Source organism: Muscardinus avellanarius (assembly GCF_963383645.1).
Source record: "Muscardinus avellanarius genome assembly, chromosome: X".
NCBI lineage: Eukaryota > Metazoa > Chordata > Mammalia > Rodentia > Gliridae > Muscardinus > Muscardinus avellanarius.
Window position 1 is genome coordinate 107388709 of NC_137792.1, and position 23256 is coordinate 107411964.

The 23256-nt window shown below is 40.2% G+C and overlaps 1 protein-coding gene across 2 annotated transcripts in view; it reads right to left on the minus strand.

The window, feature by feature from the left end:
• The window catches only part of OPHN1 (oligophrenin 1), a gene marked incomplete at both ends in the record, with an annotated part of 391547 nt that extends 373576 nt beyond the window's left edge, over nucleotides 1-17971 (minus strand). For both annotated transcript variants that reach the window (XM_080718711.1, XM_080718710.1), the window contains one exon: nucleotides 17818-17971. In XM_080718711.1, coding sequence (XP_080574837.1) covers nucleotides 17818-17971 — 154 coding nt within the window. The remainder of the gene's footprint in view (nucleotides 1-17817) is intronic.
• Nucleotides 17972-23256: the final 5285 nt, after the last annotated feature.

Consider the following 23256-nt stretch of genomic DNA (forward strand, 5'->3'; position numbering starts at 1 on the left):
CCAGGCCCTAATTGAATCAAGGCTGGATTGCTCAACAGAGAAACTACCTGATTCCAGCCACGATGTGGACAAAGAATAAAAGGGAACCTTCCACTAGTGTAGTGTTTCACTGCCAACTGGGTCAGTTCAAACCAAAGTGTCACCATACCCAAGAAAGAGCTTTCAGACTGTCTGAATGCAAGGTAACTGCCTGGAATGAGGAGCCAAGAAATGTCATTCTGGTCCCAAATGAGTCTCTAACTTTAAGTCCCTGGAAGAGTAATTCTCTCCCCTTGGCTTACTTTCCACTGAATATAAACCCAGTAGAACAGATGTGAAGTTCTCTAAAATATCTTCCAGGTCCAATGTTCAATAAAGAAAGTAAAAAATACATTTAGATATATAAAACAAACACCTTTACTGTTTTGTAGGTGCAAGAGATTAAATTCAGGGGCATTCTACCTCTGAGCTGACCCAGCCCTTTCTATTTTTTATTTGGAAACAGTGTCTCAGTAAGTTGCCAAGGCAGGCTCAAACCTATCTTAATCTCCCAAGTACTGGGATTACAGGCATGTACCACGGACCCCAGCTTGAGCCATATTCTTTTTCCTTTTTTCTTTTCTTTTTGGTACTGGGGATTGAGCCCAGGGGCATTCTACCTCTGTACTACACCTCCAGGCCTTTTTATTTTTATTTTTATTTTGAAACAGGATCTTGTTAAGCTGCTGAGGCTGGCCTCGAACCTGAAATCCTCCTGTCTCATTCTGCCAAGTACTAGGATCAAAGGCATGCACCACCATGCCCAGATAAACACTTCTGTTTCTCTAAGCACAACATTGGCTTTTACAACTCTTGAGACAGACATTAAATACCATAAAATTCCCTCAAAGTATAAAATGAATTATGCTTAACTATACTCACAGAATTGTGCGACCATCACCACAATCTAATTTTAGAAAATGTTCATGATTCCAACAGAGATATTCTGAACTTATTAATAGTCACAATACATTCTGGACCCTCTAGCCCTGAGCCATCACTAGCCTGATCCTCTTTCTAACTGATTTGCCTCTCTGGACATTTCATATGAGAGGAATCATAAACAATATGTAGTATTTTATTACTGTTTTTTGTCATTTATCACAAGATACTCAAAACTCATCCAAGAACTTCATTACTTTTTATTGCTAAATATTATTCCACAGTATGAATATATCACTTTTTATTTATACACTTTTTTCAGTTAATGAACATTTAGGTTGTTTCCAATTTTAGGTCATTACAAGTAATACTGCTATGAAAATCTATGAATAAGTTTTTGTGTGGATATATATTTTTTCATTTCCCCTGGGTATATATAAATAGGAATGGAATTGCTGAGTCTTAGGATGAATATATAAATATATATATATATATATATATATATATATATATCCATTTTGAAAAACTGCTAAACTTATACCACATTACACTTATAGTAGCAATATATGAGAGTTTCAAGTTTCTTATACTCTCTCCCAGTTATTTGTCCTTTTTATCATAGCCAGTCTAGTGGGTACCTTATTGAGGTTTTGATTTATATGTAACCGCTTTTAGGCCTGTAGCAAGACAGAAACATCTTGGTGGAAGGTGTGGCAGAGGAAAGCTGCTCACCTCAAGGCAGCTAGGAAGCAGAGAAAAAGAGGAAGGCATTAGGGACAGGAGGAAGTCCCCTATGTCAGCTAGATTCAACTAGACTGCACCTCCTATAGTTTCCACCACCTCCCAATAGTTCATTCAAATTATGAATCTATCAGTGGATTACTGCAATGATAATGTCAGGGCCTCATGATCCAATCACTTCCCAAAAGTCCCACCTCTGAACCTTCCTGCACTGGGGACCAAGCCTTCAGCACATGAACCTTTTGAGGACATTTCAGACACAAACCATAATATATGGTATTATGCTGACTGCTTTCCAGATGTTAAAACTAAATTTGCATTCCTAGAATAAAATCCCCTTGATTATAGCATATAATTCTTTTTGTATGTTGCTAGATTTGGTTTGCTAATGTGTTCTTGAGTTTGCATCTATATTCTGAAGGGCATCTGGTCTACAGTTTTCTTTGATGTCTTTGTCTAGTTTTGACATTAGGGTAATTCTCATGTTAGAGAATGTGTTGGGAACTAATTCTAATTTCTGGGAGTCTGTGAAAGTTTTGATGTATTTCATTTTTATTAATTTTTAAATATTTTCTAATTTCATTTGTGTTTTTCCTTTGACCCATTGTTTATTCAGAAGTATAATTTTTAATTTCTACATATTTGTATATTTCCTAAATATCCATCTGTTATTGATTTGTACTTTCATCCCATTGTGGTTAAAGATTATGCTTTTAAGAACTTTATTCAGGTATGTTTGCAGCCTAGCAAATATGCCTTAATAAGGTAGATCAACTGAGATTGCCCAGTTTAAGGAAAAAATTAAAAAATATTCTGTGTGTACTTGGTACTATTCCATGTGCACTAGAAAACAATATGTATTCTACTGTTGTTAGACATAACATCTTACAGATTTCCACTAGATTTGAATGTTTTATTGTATTGCTTAAGCATTCTATTTCTTTGTTGATCTCTATCTAGTCATTCTACTCATTACTGAAAGTCATGTACTGAAGTCTCCAACTATTGCTAAATTATCTATACTTCCCTTTGATTCTGTGTATTTTACTTCATGTACTTTGAACCTTTGTTTCATACATGCTTTATGTCTTTTTCCCTCTACTTCTTCGCTACATTTTCTAACTTACCATTTAATTTTCTTGTTTTTTTTCTCTCTCTCCCTCTTCCTCTTTTTCTCTTTCCCTCCCTCCCTCCCTCTCCCTCTCTCTTTCTAGGCAACGGGAGAGATGAAATTCAGGGGATCATGCATGCTAAGTAAGCACTCTACCACTATGCCATACTTTCACCACCATTTTTTTTTTACTAAATAGATTTGAATTATTTTCTCAGACTTGTACATTAATACAATGCATCAAACCATGCATGACAGCTCACACCTATAATCTCAGTACTTGGAAATCTGAGAGAGGAGGATCAAAAGTTCACAGCCAGCCTCAGCAGTGTGACCCTGATTCAAAATAAAAAGAATTGGCATTGTAGCTACGAGAAGGAATGTTTCTGGGTTCAATATCCAGTAGAACAAAACAAAATATGTATGTATGTATGTATGTATGTATGTATGTATGTATGATTAATGCATAAAATTTGAAGACATTTGGGCCATTATTTCTTCAAATAGCCATACTGCTCCTTTACTTATTCTGTGACTCCCATTATACATATATTAGTAAATTCATAGTGTCCCATAATTTTTAGGGTTTTGTTAATTTTTCTCCATTTCTTCTTTCTTTTCTCAGGCTGTATGATCTATCTTCAAGTTCTATGATTCTTTATTTTGCTAGCTTTAATTTGTTGTTGAGCTTCCTTTGTGAATTTTTCATTTCATTGATTTTAATCTTCAACCTCACAATTTCTATTTGGTTCTTTATAACTTTCATCTCTTTTATTTTTAATTGGTGTATTGTAGTCATACATCTTAATAAGGAACAATATGATAGAGGCTTGTTCATGTACATCTTACTCATTCAGCCCTTGCCCAATTCCCACCCCATTCCCTCCCCACTCTCTCCTTCTCATGTTTGGTTTGTTTGTGAATATACTTTGGTTTGTTTGTGAATATACATCATGTACATTAGGGGACTTCCCTCTTCCCCCATACCATCACCCTTAGGTCAATTTATTTGCTCATGTCTTTATTCATACTGTTTACTTGGTAAGATATTATTTCCAAGTTTTTCTTTAACTCTTTATGTATTTATTTTGTGGTACTAGATATTGAACTCTGAGCTACAACCTCAGCCTTTTTTATAAATTTTTCTTTTTTTCGTGGTACAGAGGATGGAACCCTTCTACCTCCGGGCTACACTCCCAGACCTATTTTATATTTTTATTTGGAAACAGGGTCTCTTAAGCCAGCAAGGATGGCTCCAAACCTGCACGATCCTCCTGTCTCAGCCTCCCAAGCACAGGGATTACAAGCGTGCGCCACCACGCCCGGCTTAATTTTTCTTTTTAGAATAGGGTCTCATTAGGTTACTGAGAGTCAAACTACTTGCTGAGGCTGGCCACAAATTTGTGATCCTCCTGTTTCAGCCTCCCAAGTACTGGGATTACTGGCATGTACTACCACCCCCAGCTTTCTTTACAAATTTAAGATATGGTTTCCTTTACTTCTTTGAACATATTTATATTAATTGCATTAAAATTTTATCTAAATTCCAACCTTTAAGGCTCCATCACAAAAGTTTTATTATTCTTTTATTTGTTAGCCCATACTTTCTTTTCTGTTTCATTACATGTATGATTGTCCACTGAAAACTAGACATTTCAGACAATATAATATGGTACTGCTAGAAATCCAATCGTGCCTCTCAGGTTTTGTTGCTATTTTTGCTTTTATTCATGCTGTTGCTTTTTGTTTGGCATCTTTTTCGGGTACTAGGGATTAAACCAAGGAACAGTTTATCCCTGAGCTACACCCACCTCCAGGCCTTTTTACTTTAATTTTTTTTTATTTTTTACTTATTTATTGTTGAAACAGGGTCTTGGTTAATTGTCAAGGTGAGCCTCCATCATGTGGTCCTCTTGTCTCAGCCTCCCAAGTACTAGAGTTACACCAACTGTTTTGTATCTTTGGTGGCTAATTCTGTAATGTCCATACTTCTTGTAGTATGCAGACACTGAAGTCTCAGCTTGGATATTTTAGTAGTCAGCTTGGGATTATGCAGAGATCCCGTAAGTGTCTAGATCCAGTAAGTCTCCCTACCTTTTGTTTAGAGGCATGCCTTTAATATTCAGAGAGGCAGCTTACAATCATTCCTCAAGTTTAGCTACAACTGAGAAACTGGAGCACTCTTAGGTATTTTCTGGGCACATGCACATCATCGGGCACATGCGGGGCCCTCTCCAGGAATATGTCAGAACTTTTTAAAGCCCCCTATGAACATGTCATTTTCCAGTTATTTCTTTTTCACTTGTAGCCATGCTCCCATTTACCCTGATTGGTATTAAAGGCTGAGGCAGCTTTGATGTTAAACACCCTGGGAACTAGGTTTCCCCAGCAAGCAAAATCTATGTCAGATAAAGTAATAAATAGGGCTTTTCTAGGTATCTTCTACCACAGATTCCCTACCATATTTGCTTATTGCCCCCTTCTAAGGAAAAAAAACCTCATTCCCTCCTCCATGTTTCAGCTGCCCCTTTATTTTTATTTAATATCCGTAAATTGCAAAAGATGCTTCCACTACCCCCCCATCATCTAGCATCCCAGTGTCCCACTGGGGGCAGTATTTCTGACTTTGGGAATTTATGTAAATAAAGTAAATTGTGCCAACACTCTGAGTATGGGAATTTTGAGGAGCTATAGACCCATTTCCCCCCTCAGGAGCTGTGAGGCTGCTGTTTTTCACAGCTACCGTAGTTATAATTCTACTGGTTTCCAAGGCTTCCCCAAAGTTAGGGCAACTGGAATTTGAGCCATGTTAAATTGCCACAACCCAAGGTCTGAGAGAGTAGCTCAGTGGTAGCATGCTTGCCTAGCAAGACTCTGGGTTCAACCCCAGTACCATAATAAACAAGTAATAATTTTCTGGGTATGGTTGTACATCCCTGTAATCCCAGTACTTGGGAGGCTGAGACAGGAGGATCCTAGGTTCAAGGCCATACTCAGCTGCTTAGTGATACTCTTAGCAACCTAACAAGATGTTGTGTTAAAACAAAAAAAGAAAGGGTTGGAGATATAACTCATAGATAGAATGCCCCTGAGTCCAATTTCCTGTACCACATACACACAAAAAAATTGCCACAAATAATATAGACATACAGTTTTGCTTCAAAAATATTCCTTAGTTTGTTGCAAGCCTTTAGTAAATTTCCAGAGCCCTAAAAAAGTTAATATTGACAACTTTTGCCAGTGTCCTCTTGCTTTTATGGGTGAGTGGATTTTTAGATTTTTACCCCAAATTATTCTCTTCACCTATGATCGTGTGTGTGTGTGTGTGTGTGTGTGTGTGTGTGTGTGTGTGTATGTGTGTGTGTTGAACCCAGAGGGTTAACTCTGAGCTGTTCCTAAGTCTTTTTTATTTTTTTCATTTTGAAACATGGTCTCACTAAGTTACCTCATGTTGGCCTCAAGCCTGTGATCCTTCAACCTCAACCTTCAAAATACTGGGATTACAGGCATGCATCACTAGCTTCCAGGTACAATCTTAAGTCTTATTCCAGAGTGGCTGAGTGGCTAAAAATCTGCCTATAACAGTACCCACTTCAAAGAAAGAGCAAGTTGAATGAAGGACTGGGGCAAGTCTTTTTTTAAAGACAAACTGTTGATGGTTGTGCCTATACAGCGGTGAAATGGGGACCTGGGACATTAAAAAAAGGATCATCCATTTTTACCTTGGAATTTTGTGCCATGTTCATGTTATTTTCCCAAACTATTTTAATTATAAAAAAGAATGCAGCAGCAGGTGGCTTTAGATTTTCTCTAAAGACTCATGCAACAAGCTACTACCTCTCTGCTTCTGAGAAACTACCCATTCACTTGAAGAGTCTTGCATCTTACCAAGGCTAAAAAATAGGAAACTGGTAAGACATGTCTCTTTGACATAGGGATACTTGCTCTCTAGTTTATTCTTCTTTCCAATAGAAGGATACATCACCACTGTTTAGCTTCTTTATTTTACTCAACACATCTCTCCTTTATAACATGTAAAGAGTACATATTCCATCCTGAACTACTTCTTCATAGCTATTCTCACAATTATAATAAAATTACTTAATTAGATAATGAGATATTTGATGTATGTTGTAATAAGGCAGAGTATCTAGCAGCTTTCTTCACCACTGTATCCCCAATTTCCAGAATAGTGTCTGAGCCATAGTAGATGTTTAGTAAATCTTCATTAAATTAAACTGAATAGCTTTTACGTTGCCCAAGGTTTATCACTTGATATAAGTCTGATAATGCTTCACGAGGTCCCTCTGCCCCACTAAAAAAATGAGCTGGAGATTTCCAGGGTACTCCTCAGGAAAAGTGTTTATTTTTCCAGATCCTCAGGGACTTTTAGGAAATTTCTGTAGTAACTGATTAGAGAAACAGATGCCAGATGAAACAAAAGGTTTTGGCTCTGCTTTAAACAAATAAGCCTATAAAAATGAAATTGAAAAGTAATTTTCCTTCATCACTCTTAAGTCTGACTGGAATACTTTTCTTAATGAGCAAATCAATCTAAATCTAAATCCTCCTTACCCCATCCCAACACCATCTCCTACCCCTAATAAAAACAATTTCTTATAAATGGTCACATCATAAGGCTGGCTTGGTCCATTTTTCCACCCTAATTCCCACAGCACTCCCAGTGCAGCTATTTTGGAATTTAAATCTAAGGACCACTAATGAACATGGCAATATCAGGTCCATCAAATCTCATTTGTGTAAGATGTGGTGACACACACCTGTAATCCCAGTATTTGGAAGGCTGAGACAAAAACTGTAGGTTTGAGTCCAGCCTGAGAAATTTAGCAGGACCCTGTTTCAAGATAAAAATTAAAATAGGGCTAGAGGTATGGCTGAGAGGTAGAATATCACTGGGTCCAATCCACAGTACCATAAAAAAATCCCATTTGAAGCAGAGCATAGTGGTGCACATCTGTAATCCCTATAATTGTGAAAGTGAGACAAGATCACAGGTCCATGGTCAGCATCAATAACTTAGTGAGACCTGTTTCAAAAAATAAAAAATAAATAGACCTGGGGGCATAGCTCATAAATAGATTCCCCCTGTGTTTAATCCCCAGAACAAAAATAAAATCTCATTTGACACTGCCTCACATTTCCTAACACCAATACCAGACAATATACCCATTTAATTGATCTGAGTTAAAACTCCATGTACTCAATGACACTGAATAAGCATCACTGGGATAATGTCAGGATAACTACTGAGTGAGAATGTTTGAATTTTATCATCATCTCTTCCCTACACACATGGTAGTACACCCACCCCAGAGTAAAATTTTTGGATTCCTTCACCACAGAGGTATCCAGGGTGGAACTGAAGGGCATCAGGTTGACACCTCCCAAGAAGCATTCAACAAGTAAACAGTCAGATAAGCCCATATGAACCAAGGCATCTTCTCTTGCTGGATATATCAGTTGGATTTTCCCTTGGCCTAGTCTCCTAAAATAAAGATACTGAACCTGAAGTGTGTGTGTGTGTGTGTGTGTGTGTGTGTGTGTGTGTGTGTGTGTGTTTTACTGGGTATTGAATCCAGGAGCATTCTACCTCTGAGCAACACCCCAACTCTATTTTTGTTTTTGAAACAATGTCTCACTAGATTGATGACACTCTCACTACTTGCTGAGGCTGGATACAAATCTGTGATCCTCCTGTCAGTCTCCCAAGTACTGGAATTACAGACATGCACCACCATGCCCAACTGGCTCTGAAGTTTATGCCAGAATTAATTCAGGTTAACTATTTGGGTAAGATGGTGGTGGTAACCAGAAAAAAGAGCATGAAAAAACCCGAAGGAACATTCTGGATCACTGAACAAACCCCTAACATTTTAAATTGGAAAAGTGAGCCTCAAAAAAGATCCAAGACTTGTTCAACATCATACGGCTAGCTAGTGGCAGAGTTGGAACCAATTCAGCCTTCCAGGAAAGCTATCACCTACTAGGTAGGCATTCCAGTTCCCAACACAAGAGCTGAAAAGGCACCCGAAAAGGTGACCTTAATATAAACATCTAAAACTCCTGCCTTTAAAATCATAAAATGTAGCTGGGCATGGTGGTGCATGCACGCTTGTAATCTCAGCATTTGGGAGGCTGAGACTGGAGGATCACAGTTCACGAACAGCCTCAGCTACTTAGTGATGCCCTTTGCAACTCAGTGAGACCTAGTTTCAAAAATAAAGAATAAAAAATAGGGCTGGGCACACACTATATGATTCCATTTATGTAAAATGTTCACAAGAAGCATATATATATATATATATATATATATATATATATATATATATATATATATATATATATATATATAGTGATTGCCAGACACTGGAGAAATGGAATGTGGAATGACTACTGAGAGCATGGGGCTTCTTTGGGGCATATAAAATGTTCAGGAAATAGTGATGGTTGGACAACTTTAGTAATATAATAAAGCTCACTTCTTATACTCTATAAGAATAAAAAATAGGGCTGGGGGTATAGCTCAGAGGTAGAATGCCCCTGGGTTCCATCCCCAGTTCCGCAAAAAAAAAAAAATCATAAAATGTAAAAGAGTGACTTTTTATTTTTCGTACGAGGAATTGAACTCAGGGGTTTTCTACTCCTGAGATACACCACTAGGCCTTTTTTATTTTTTACTTTGAAACAGGATCTCTAAGTTGCTGAAGCTGTCTTTGAACCTTCAATCCTTCTGTCTTAGCCTCCCAAATACTGGGATTATAGGCATATGCCACCACACCTGGCTAAAAATGACTTTCTTTGAAAATATGACTATCGTATTAAGCTATATCATTATATTATTTCTACTTTATCAACTTCATGTACTTTTTTGGTGCTGGGGATTGAGTCAGAGGTGTTCTACCTTTGAGCTATATTCACAGCTCTGTTTTTTTTTTTTTACTTTTCTAGTTTGAAACAGGGACTCAATAAGTTGTGGAGGGCCTCAATAAGTTGCTGAGGCTGACCATGAACCTATGATCCTCCTATCTCAGCCTCCCAAGTACTGGGATTACAAATGTGTGTGACCACACAAAAAGCTGACTTCATGTATGTTTTAGTACATAATGAATCTTTTGGATTCTTTAAAACTGAAGATTTTATTAGTCCAAGAGAGTCTATGTTTACACATGCATATGTATATAGGTTTAGCAATAAGATTTTTCTGACATCTGTTTTACATATACACATTTATAAAGTATGTATATTTGTATTTCCCTGGTTTTGAATAGCTATTTCTTAATTTTTTGAATTTTTGCTTTCATACTGCCAAGTATGCTAAAACAACATGAAACTTTGTGTAATCATAAAAATAAGATCCTATAGCTGGATGTGGTAGCACCCGCCTATAATTCCAGTACTTGGAAGGCTGAAACAGAAAGATCACAGGCTGGCAACCAGCTTCAGCAATTTAGTGCGGCCCCCATAAATTAGTGAGACCCTGTTTCAGAATAAAAAATAAAATAGGACTGGAGGTATGTCCCTAACTCACAAGTAAAACACCCCTGGGTTCAATTCCCAGTGTTGAAAAAGGAATCCTACAATTGGGTTAATCATTCCTTTCTGAAATCATTAGATCACAATAAGCAATAAAAACTTACCAAGTCTTAGAATGTTAAGAGCTGAAAGTGAAATATACAAAACCCAAAACCCCTTTTCATTCCTTAACTTTGTAAAGTCACAGTCCCTGGAGCTCCAGTGAAATGACTTGCTATAGCCACAGACAATTATAACAGCAGAACCAACACCATACCCAGCTACCTAGATGCCTTGTCCAAAGTCTTCTGCCATTATTATACCATCATTCTACCTCTGCTGATCTACAAATAGTGCCCTGTCCTCAGAGAAATCTCTACCTGAAACTTATCACTCTCCATTAGAGTTCAAGACTTGTGGAATGATAAAGTTAGGTAGGTAGCCTAGGGGTTAAAAGCTGGTTGAATCGAGTCTAAGAAAATGTTTTATTTTACTGAAACACTTTTTGTTTTTGTTTTGTATGGGAGATTAACTGCAGGAGCATTCTACCTCCATCTTTTATTTTGAAATACATCACTAATTTGCTGAGGCTGGTCTCAAACCTGAGATTTTCTTGTCTCAGCCTCCCAAGTGCTGGGATTACAAGTATGCACTACCACACCTGGCTAAAACAGGTTTTTGGGAGGGTTTTTTTTTTAGTACTGGGGACGGAACCCAGGGGAATTCTACCTCTGAGCGACACCCCCAGCCCTATTTTTTATTCTTTACTTTGAAACAGGGTCTCACTGAGTTGCAAAGGACATAAGTAGCTGAGGCTTGCTTTGAACCTGCGCGATCCTCCTGTCTAAGCCTCCTGAATGCTGGGATTACAAGTGTGCGGCACCACGCTCAGTTTAAAACAGTTTTTTTTAAAACCTAATAAAGTGAGAGTTTTAAATGGGATAAGCCTGCTCTATTTTACCACAATAACTCCAGTCCTATTATTTTATTTCCAGTAGTTTATTTTTTTAATTTTTTATTGGTGCATTATATTCAAACATCATATTGGGGTAAATATTTCCAGTAGTTTAATACTTTTCTCCTTGACCTCTGATAGCATTAAGCCTGGGAACTTTGTATCCAGAGTAGGCATTATTAATAGCACAGCAGAATAAAACATGGAAAATGTGGAATATGGCTTTATGTTCTACCAATACTTCCATCCACTACCTTATCAGTAAATATCCACGTAAGTCTTTTAAGTTAAATAATTATACAAGAGGTTTGAAAACTATAGTTGGTGAGGCAAACCTTCGACCTGCTATCTGTTTTTATATGCTACACTTCTATAGCAAAGCCAAGAAGTCTTTTTTTTAATGGTTGGCTTACGCCTGTAATACTAGTACCTAGAAGGCTAAGACAGGAGGATCACAAGTTTGAGGTCAGCCTTAGCAACTTAGCAAGATGTTGTTTCAAAAATGAATAAAAAGGAGTCAGGGTATATCTCAGTGGTAGAATGCCTTGGGATGCCCTGGGTTTGATCTACTACTATTACTACTACTACTACTACCACTAATAATAATAATAATAACAATAATAATAATAATAATAATAATTGGAAAAAAAACAAAGAAAGAATAATATTTCATGACATGTAAAAAGTATATGAAATTCACATCTTGATATCAATAAATAAAACTGTATTGAAATAGTCTCATCTTATTTTCTTATTTTGTCTGCTTTCTCACAACAATGACAGCGGTGCCAGAGACAGGTGCCAGAGACTGAATGATCCTCAAAACCTAAAATATGCATTATAGGGCCCTATACAGAAAAAGTTTGCTGACCATGAGCTATTTTTTAAAAATTAAACTCAGTCAGGCATGGTGGTACACACTTGTAATCCCAGCATTTGGGAGGCTGAGATAGGAGGATGGCAGTTTGCAGCCAGCCTCAGCTACTACTTAGTGAGGCCCTTTGCAACTCAGTGAGACCCTGTTTCAAAATAAAGAATAAACAATAGGGGCTGGGGGTGTAGCTTAGAGGTAGAATGTCCCTGGGTTCCATCTACAGTGCCACAAATAATAATAATAATAATAATAATAATAATAATAATAATAATAAGGAGGAGGAGGAGGAGGAGGAAGAGGAAGAGGAGAAGGAGAAGAAGAAGCAGCTCCAAATCCAGGCATGGTGGCACACACCTGTAATCCCAGTACTTAGGATGCTGAGACAGGAGGACTGAATGTTAAAGATCAGCCTTTGCAACTTAGTGAGGCTCTCAGCAACTTAGGCCCTGTATAAAAAAAAAAATAGGCTAAGGATGAAGCTCAGTGGTAGAATGCCCCTACTTCCAATCCCCATTCCTAAAATGTTACAAATATCTACATGGAATTGCTAATATCTTACATATCAGTCTCAGGTGAATCTTCCTAAAGCACAGGTCAGTAAACTATGATCCTTTCTTATCAAAAACCTTCCTTAAAGCCGGGCGTGGTGGCACACACTTGTAATCCCCACTCTTGGGAGGCTGAGACAGGAGGATCGCACGGGTTCGAAGCCAGCCTCAGCTACTGAGTGAGGCTCTCAGCAACTTAATGAGACCCTGTTTCCAAATAAAATATAAAATAGGTCTGGCAGTATAGCCCAGAGGTAGAAAGCCCCTGGGTTCCATCCCCAGTACTACCAAAAAAAAAAAAAAAAAAAAAAACACCTTCCCTGCCTCTGAAGTCCTAAAGTCTAAAATCTGTCAGCTTCAGTACAATCATGCTTACATTGCAACATCATTTCCCAAACCTCTCCTCTAGCAACCTGTATCCTATATGATCTGCATCATTTGTTGTCCCTTTACAAACTGTGTTTCATTCTTACTACATGAAATGCCCTGCCCTTAAAACAGTGTCATGTTATAAATTAGGCAGGGCCTTTATGGTCGAGTGTAGGTTTTAATTCAAATTCTCACCCTTATTTGATCAGGAAGTTAACTCCTCTAAACTTCCATTTTCTCATCTATATAATGGAAATAATAATCCACATTTCAACTTGGAGGTGTAGCCCTGTATTACAGTGCTTGCCTACCATGGGTTCAATTCCTGGTGCCACAAAAAAAAGAAAAAATCCTTATCTCATCCAGGCACTGTGCCACATGCCTGTAACCCCAGTACTCAGAAGACTGAAACAAAAGGATCACAAGTTTGAGGCCAGTGCATGGTAATTTAGCAAGACCTTGTTCCACAGAAAAAAAAAAATTAAAAGAGGGTTTAGGGTATAGCTTAGTGATAGACCACCCCTGAGTTAAGTCCCCAGTATCCCCAAAACATAATAATCCTTATCTCATAAAATTGTTATAAGATGTAATACCTAGCATGTTGGAATAATTAAACAAATGATAAGTGTTATTAACTATGCGCAACTCCAATGCTACCTCCTCTTTTCTTTTCTCCTATCCTTCCCCCAGGAAATGAGGTCTCCCTTTACCCCATCCTAATATACCCACCTGCTCTACTCTTAAGCTCCAATTCATATCTATTATCTCCATATTACAGTGATTTCTACCCATGTCTTGTCTCCCCTATTAGCCTAAGAACTTCTTGAGGACACAGACCATCTGAGTGTCACTCTGTGTATCTCAGTGTCCTCTGAACAATAACTTGACATAGTGTATGCACAAGTATTTATTGAATGAATGGCATGTGTTTGATGAACTATATATAACATGCATGAGATGTCTCATGTTGCCTGGGGAATGTAAGCAAGGGGCCACATCATTTGTTCTGAATAATGACTAGCCTGGGTGCTTAGCATATGTTCAAATAACAGCAAAGACTGAAGTTGCGATCATAAAAACAAGGGCAAACAGAAAAGTGGGCAAGACAGTCACCTTTCAGAGTGCTTTTTTTTATTTTCCAACCTGTACTCCAAAAATATAAATAGATAACAGTTAAAGAGAGGGAGTGAAATCAACTATTACCCCAAGAGAAACAGGTTGAATATAAATCAAAATATCAATTACCTCTGAGCACAGAGCTAAGTAAATCTAAATATTCAAGCAGGATCTACATTTAATGAATTAATCATCACACACTGTTGTAACTAAAGCCTTATCTGTAGCTCTGTACAAAACCAGATAAGCCGGATAAAGTGTGGTAATAGAATTCCACCTGGGTTAACAACTTCAAGAAAAACTGTACCTAATTTTTGCAGCACAGGGCATCAGGTTTCATTGGCTCCTAGAAACACTATGACTTGTTGGCTGAATCAAAATAAAAAGGCACCAATCATTCTCCTGCCTTTTAATGCTAGACTCCAAATGCCAAGATGGATCCGTGCATATGAATACAAAAGTCATTGCTGAGATGTCCCAATGTAGGAAGTGACATTTTCCAACAAGAGAAGAGCTCTGCATCCAACTATTTCTGCTTATACAGCGCCCTTCTGAAATCTTCTGAAAATTACACCTTTATCAGCACATACATCACTGACCTGAAGATGACATCAGCAACGTACACTGTTTAGTCCTTTCCATTTACTAAGCACTTTTAGAATCCATTAATTCCCTCTAGCCTAACAACAACCCTGTGAGGTGAATATAATTGCTACCATTTTGTTTGATTTTGAGACTTGTTTCTCACTAAGTTGACAAGGCTGGCCCTGACTTGCAATCTTCCTGCCTCAGCCTCTCAAGTAGCTGAGGTTGCAAGTGTGCACCACTGTGCCCAGTTTATCACCACTTTTTAATTTAATTGTACAAATGTATGGGGTAGAGTATCATAATGCAATAAATGTATAGTGTCTAATGATCAAATCAGGATACTTAACATTTTCCTCTCCTTAATACTTAATTTATTTTGCACTACTGGAAATGGAACCCAGGGGCATTCTGCCTCCGAGCTACACTCCCAACCCGATTTTTTATTCTTTATTTTGAAACAGGGTCTTAGTGAGTTGCAAAGGGCCTCACTAAATAGTACCTGAGGCTGTCCAAGAACTGTGATCCTCCTGTCTCAGCCTCCCAAATGCTGAGATTACAAGCGTGCACCATCATGCCCAGCTTATATTTAATTTTTTTAATTCCTCCCATTTTACAGATGAAGTAAGTGGTTTCTACCAGATCCCAAGATGAGGAAGCCAGCATTATCCCAGCTCTTATAACTCTAATCCCAGTGTTTGGGGGTTTTCCCCCATTTTTCCTACACACAAAGCAAGAGCACACCTTTGTTTTACAGTTCTCACAAATTCACCTGACTAGCACAATTTTAGGAAGCAGAGTGGGAGTATAAACAAGACAGTAGAAAATACCCTGCCTTTGCTTCCAGCTACCCTAGTGATTTGAAAGCATGCAACTTTTCACTCCTACCTGTCCTATTTTTGGTTTTCTATATACACTCCAAAGCAGAAAAGCACCACAAATAAACAGCCCCTGGCCTGGAATATATTTTCCATTTTTGCCCAAACACAAAGGCTTGGGCCTTCAGAAGCATTACCACCTTTATTTTCTTTGGATACTTGGGATTGAATCCAGGGGCATTGTACCTCCATGCTACATTCGCAGCCCCTTTTTATTTTGAAACAGGGTCGTGCTAACTTGCTGAGGGGCATTGCTGACTTGCTGAAGTTCACCTTGAACATGGGATCCTCCTGTCTCAGCCTCAAAAGTACTGGGAATACAGGCATATGCCACCAGTAACTCTTACTATTTTTGATCTTATAAAAGAAGGAAAAAGTAGTAAAAAAACACTACTTGCCTCTAGCTTGCAAAAACACTTGCCCCTCCCCCTAATGTTTAATTGAACTGCATATTTTCCTTAGAAATTTTAACCTCTCTGATATGCCTTAGCTGGTTAATTTTTTGCACAAACACTTTCAACTTATCGTTCATGTCATAAAGCCACCTCATTCCTCGAACTTAATGAGCATGTTTTTTTAAGATTTAAAGAAGTTTATTAAAAAGACAGAAATACAGAAGATAGTTACAGCTTCGTGTTACCCAGGGGTACCATGAGGGGGTGCTTCGAACAAAATCACCCTTAATGAGCATTTTTTGACAGTAGATACCCTACCAAGCAGATTGCTTTAAGAAGAAAACAACAAAGCACATCCCCCTTTTCCTTTCTAGTTCAGTGCCACAGCCTTCATATCCTTAACCTCTCAAGAAATTCTATTAAGTGGAATCATGCCCCAAAGCCTGACCAATAAGTCTCTAAAACTCAGCACTGTGAATGTCTCATCTTTAAGGTGGTAACAGAAATTTTCTTGATCAGGCCACAATAAAAACAAGCCAATTAAACTCAGTCAAATCAACTGCAAGAATAAGAGTAGTTTATAGATTCTGACCAAAAGTGGACAAGTGACATGTACAGGAAAAACACAAATTCCAAGGGGCAAAAATATAAATCAGCTGGTAGCAGCTACCACTGTGCTGCTCTCTCCCTGCTCTGATGCAGCTGCATGTGCCTTAAGCAGGTCCCCACACTGCACCTAGACACAGTGTTTGGGGAATAAATCCACTCGAAACAGAGTTATACACATAGAAGGATGTATTTGCCAGGGACTTTTTTTTCACAATTATCTTTCAGCCAGGAAGAGAAAAAATTAATTAGCACTCCACTCAATCATTACCCTCCATTCTTCTGGGTATATACTTTGGCACAAAGGGTTGGCTTGCCTACACTCTCATTGGGGATGTTTATTATTCTTTCTTTTACTCCAAGCCTCCTGCCAACCACCAGAAATAAAAACCTCCACACACACACAGAGGGGGAAGGAAGGAGGATCCCACAGCTGTGTCAGCTGTAATCACTAGAAAAACCAAGCGAGGTGAGGTACCTTCGCCATAGTAGCCCCCAAACCTAGCCCTGTATTTTACTCCCTAGGGGCTGCACTACTGGTGCCAAGGAGCAAGAAGGTCTTTGTTCCATGCCCAAGCAGAATTCAGTGGCATGTGAGGCCAACCAATAATCCCAAGCTTAGACTGACCTTGACCTATGGCACAGCTGAGCATATTAAAGGAGAAAAATCACTGGGGCAAAGGTGCTTTCCTTAGAAAATAACTTGCCATGGAAAGTTTTTTTTTTTTTTTTTACTGCCTCCACACTTATTTGTAGTAAACAGAGGCCAGGACCAAAAGTCATGACTCAAGCTGCTGGCCTTAATTCCCAATTTTTTAGGAGATCCTGGGGGTAGGTAGTTCCTGGGTCTGCGTGGGTGTCACCTGGCTCCAGACAAGTGTGGTGAACATGTTTAACAGTATAAGTAGATTGTCTTTCCCAATGACCGTCTGCTAAGTAAGGGTAACTGTGGAGCAGGGGATTCTTGGCACTGCTGCAAATTACATATTATAAGGTCAAGGGCACTAAAAGGAACAGCCCAAAGTTCTGCTTGTACCCACCACTTCTTCTGGCCCCGACCCCACTCTCAAAGGGTCTGAAACACATTAACCTCAGACACATGAGCGGAGAGGCACCTCAAAATCTTCCTTCCCCCGATGATGAGGAAAGGTCTAAAGGCAAGAGACGCCGGCTGAGGGAAACAGCTCAAAGAAGCCTTCCACTTACTTCTCATGGCGCTGATAAGCGCGTTGCCGTCCTTGATCACTTCTTTGATGAATTTATTGGTCCTCTCCAGTTCCTGCTCATAACACTTGAGCCTCTCGCGGAAATCGGGGCTGTCCAGGTAGCAGTCGCTGAACTCCAGCGGGGGATGCCCCATGGTTGTTGGCGAGGCTGGAGGGAGAGAGGAATAGACACAAAGACAGAGAGCATCAGTGGCACAGTAGGGGGGATTAAAAGGGGGGCTGTACGCGGGACCAGCTGGAGGCAGCTCTTAACCTCCATCCCTTTGGAGGAATGGTACCTGTTCCACTGAGACTCCTGGAGAGCGCTGACTGGTGCTCACGAGGAACGGCCAGACTATGGCTTGGGATGACAGAGAGGGCTCACTAAAGCAGTCGGATCCCGGCGGGGTGCTGCCTAGCAAGCGGCATGCCCCCCAGGCATCAGAAATCACAGCCCCGGTTAGCCTCCAGAGACCGGCTGGATCCTTCCTGAGCACTTGCAAACGTGACACTTGGGCCCGCCCAGGGTGTAGGCGGGGGTGAGCGCAGGGGTTGGGAGACGCCTCTTCAAGCTCTTAGCTCCGGAGCTAGCTGAAGATTTCCTTTGCAACTCCGCGGGCTACCCGGATTGCACTGTCCCCTCCCCCTTCTTAAAGCCAGCGCCTCGGCCCCGCCCTAGCGAAGCCCAAAAACCAAGCCCGAATATTCTGGCTCCCTGATCTTCGGTCTGCTAATAGCCTGGGATTTTGTTACCGAGGCCCGGCTGCTGCGGAGATTTTCTCTTAATCCGACGGAACCGGCCTGTTTTCCTGTTAGGCACACGAAGGGTTAAGCCTGGGCGGCAAGGAAACGTAGGCTTCCTCCATAGACACCAAAGCGGGAAGAGGAGGGCTAGAGCGCGACGCACAATAGCCGCGGTAGCCCGACGGTTCCCTGCGGAAACTGGGGAGCAGTCAGCGCCCTAGGACTCCAGCTGGAAAGCGTGGCGGCCTGGGAGATGTAGTCTTCCCGTCCGCACGCCCCAAGACTCCTCCCTGCGGTCTCCCCACCACCGGGTCAAGGAGGCTGCCATCTGGGAGCCGCATTCCCAGGCTGCTCCAGGCTCTCGGACAGCGCCCAGCCCCGAGGGGCAGGTGTGCGACGGCGCCCACGAGCCTGAGTGGAAAGTTTCCGCAACTGGAGCGAGAACACAGGCGCGATGGGGAGTGGGAGGCTATCACTACTTCCCATTCTTTTTTTTCGGATTGCTAATTCCTTTTCCCTCCTGTCTTTCCAACCTTCCACTGACCTATCAACTTCTTTTCTTCTCCCTTATTTCTCCTGTTTCAAAGTGAACCATGAGCCTAGGACCTGAAGGGTTGTCTCCTACTCTTGGGTCTTTTAGACTCAGTAACCCCTGCCAAAGAAAGAAAGGCTGCAATTCTGAGTTAACTTTTTTTTTTCTGAATAGAACCTCAGCATGTTTTTTATAACCCAAATTAATCCATAAACTGATGATTAAAGCATATGATTTTCCCATATGTAAATGAAAAAATAAGAAGAGGACATTAATGAGACAGTGAATGACCCCCACAAAATTTAGGGAAATGAGACAGGGACCACCATAGCAACATAGGCCAAATGTGCTCCTGGGCCTTCGCTCTTGGCCTAACAGACATTAAAAGATAGTATAGCCAGGCATGGTGTCTCACACCTATAATCCAAGACCCTCAGCAAGTCAGCAATATCCCGTTTCAAAATAAAAAACAAAAAGGGCTAAGGATGTAGTTCTAAGGTAGAATACCCCTGGGTTCAATTCCCAGAATAATAATAATAATAATAATAATAATAATAATAATAAATAATGAGTGTTTTCCCAAATTAACACCTAGCTTGTTAGCTATTGTGAACATGATATGGAAGCAGGTGTGGTGGTTCATGTCTGTAACCCCAGTAGCTAGGAGGCCAAGAAGGAAGGGAGAAATCTCAGGTTGGAGGTCAGCCTCCAAAACTTAGTGAGACCCTGTTTCAAAATAAAATAAAAAGGGGTGGGATGTAGCCTGAAAGTAGAATACCACTGGGTTTGACACTCAGTGCCAAAAGAAGAAGAAATAGGAGAAGGAGATAGTGTCACAGTCCTCTAATCCAAGTACTTGGGAGGCTGAAAGGAGAATTGAAAGTTTGAGACCAACCTCCTCAACTTAGCAAGACCCAAATGACCTAGTGAGACTCTTCAAAACAAAAAATAAAATAGGCTGCAAATGTAGTTCAGAAATAGAACACCTCTGAACCAATCCCTAGAACCAAAAGAAAGAGAAAGAGCATGATATGTACCTTTTCCAAACCCCTCACTCAACAACTTTCAGTTTTTTCAGACTCAGAAACCAGGTGCATCTTAAAGCCAGGACTTCCTCACCATGACTCTCAAGGACAAACAGCATAAAGGATAAAACCATGGAGGAGTCACCAAAAAAGCAAAGCCCTAGGGCTCTTACATGTTCCCTGTGTGTTTTGTGTTTTCTCTCGCTCCCCACCTAATGTTCTCTGAACAGCTGCAGTGACCTGTCCTTATCATAAGGCAAAGATAATTGCTCAGGGACAGATACAACTTTTGGCTCTAGGCTGACTGACTGATCTTCTCTTCTCAGAGGCGAAAGTGCCCTCAGAGGTGAAAAAACACTTTTTTGTATTGAGGATTGAACCCAGGGGCATTCTACCTTCAAACTACACCTCAGCCCTTTTTATCTTTTATTTTTGAAATAGGGCCTCTCTAATTTGCTTAGAGTCTACGTTACTGAGGCTGTCTTCAAATCTGTGATCCTCCTGTTTCAGCCTACCAAGTACTAGGATGCCACCATGCCCAGAACAAACCGCCTTTTGAAGTGTACCTAAAACCAGTCAACATTCCTCTAATCCTGCCCTCTTGCAACAAAACTAGCACTCTCCTTTGTCCAGTAGCCAGTTTGACACTCCAGACAATGCTGTACCTTCCCTTCTGCTTGAGCAAGAGGTCTCAATAGAGTCTTGTTCCAGTTACAGTTGTGCATCTGTCTGAGTCTTCTGATGGAGAATGCTAGAACCCAACATCCCAACAACTTTATAAATTATTTTGTAATGTACATAAAGTCCTCTTGACCATTGTAGAAGACAAAGGGCTAGTCTCTAAAATGGATACCATGAGATAAGAATTAGCCAGGAGCAGTGTTGCATCCCTGCAATTTCAGTACTTGGGAGGCTGAGATAGGAGGATCAGAGTTTGAGGTCAGCATGCAGTAACTGAGACCCTGTTTTAAAATAAATATTTAAAAGGGCTGGAGATTCCAGGTGTGGTGGTGCATGCTTGTAATCCCAGTACTAGGAAAGCTGAGACAGGAGGATTACAGGTTCACGGCCAGCGTCAGCTACTAGTGAGGCCCTATTTCAAAATAAAGAATAAAAAATAGGGCTGGGGTATAGCTAAGAAGTAAAACGCCCCTGAGTTTGATCCCTGGTGCCGTAAAACAAACAGACAAACAAATAAAAGGGCTGGAGGCATAGGCCAGAGATAAAATGTCCCTGGTGGACCTAAGGTGAATGCCCATTTCCAGAAAAAGAGAAATAGAGAGATAAAGAGATACAAGCGAGGGTTGGTCATACGCACTTGTAACCCCAGTATTGGGGGGCTGAGACAGGAGGACTGCAAATTTGAGGCCCTGTTTCAAAACTGAAAATAAAATAGGGCTGGGAGATAGGTTAGAAGTAGAACACCTCTGGATTCAATTTCTAGTACTACCAGAAAAATATAGCTAAAGGGAAAAACACTGAAAATAGTGTGCACTATCTTTAAAAAGACCCATTTAAATTTTGCACAAGTGTTTAGCTCATCCTGTAAAGAAAGGCCAAAATTCCAGAGCTTAAGTGAGTTATAAATGTAATAATAAGGGCTAACCCACTTGTATTAGTGCCCAATTGCCTCTGTGGTAAATTAACACAAACTCAGTTGCTTAAATTTCCATAAATTGCAGCCTCGCTGACTTAAGGGACCCTGTTTCCAAATAAAAAAATTATAAAAAAAATAGGTGTCTGGGAGTGTATCCTGGAGGTAGAAGGGTTTCCAGGAACCCCAGTACTACCAAAAAATATTTTTACATAAATTGTTTTATCTTGGAGTTCTAGAAGCTCTAGGGGAGAATATATTTCCTGGATTTTCCCAGCTAGAATCTGCACTCATCTTTTGCCTCATATCCACCAATATTCCTCATATCCCTTTGCCTCATATTCCTGAAAATTTTTAAAGCAAGAATGGCCAGTCAAATCTTTCTCATGCTGCATCACTCTGACTCTCTCACATCCCCCCTTTCTCTTTATTGGTCCTTATAATTGAGTTGACACCACAGGGTAATTCAGAATCATCACTTTATGAGCCTGGTGTGGTGGCACACACTTGTAATCCCCGTGCTTGGGAGGCTGAGACAGGAGAATCTCACAGGTTCAAAACCAGCCTCAGCTACTTAGTGAGGCTCCTGGCAACTTACTGACACCCTGTTTCCGGAAGTGTAGCCTGGAGGTAGAAAAGCCCCTGGGTTCCACCCCCAGTACCACCAAAAATAAAAATTAAAAAAGAATCATCACTTTATCTCCTGATCCCTTAATCAATCACATCTACAAACCCCTTTTGCTATATAAACGTATTCGCAGGTTCAATGGGTTAGGACATGGATACATAGAGGGAGGGTATTCTGCTACCTGTCACACAACCTACAATTCTATAAACTACCTCACTAATCCTCAAAATAATTTTATGGCGTTAGTACTATTATACTCATCTAAAGATGAAAAGTCTGGCTAGGTGTGGTGGCAGATACCTGTAATCCCAGCACATGGGAGGCTATCACTGTTTTGAGGCCAGGCTCAACAATTTAGCAATATCCTAAGCAATTTAATGAGACTGTTTCTAAATGTTTTTAAAAAAAGATCCGGGGGTATAGTTGGAAATAGAACACTCCTAGGTTCAATCATCAGTACCAAAAAAAAAAAAAAAAAGAAAAGGAAAGGAAAACGATAGAGAAGTGGGGTCAAAGAGGTTAACTTGCCCCAGGTAAACACATCTCAGTAAGTGGCAATGTTTGAACATGTGCCTAATGTGGCTGGTTCTGGACGCACTGTTCTCCCATCCTTGCCCCTCCTGGCACCATGTACTGGAAATCAAACCCAGCTGAGCTACATCCCCAGCACTTTTTTAAAAAAATGTTGAGACAGGGTTTTGCTATATTGCCAGACTGGCCTGGAAAGCTGGCTTCAAACCTGCGCGATCCTCCTGTCTCCACCTCCCAAGCGCTGGGATTACAAGCGTGCACCACCATGCCCGGCTTATTTTTATTTTTGAAACAGTGTCTCTCTAGGTTGAGTCTCACTAATGTTGAGACTGTCCTCGAACTTGCTATCCTCTGCCTCAGCCTCCCAAGTCCGGGGATTACTGTAC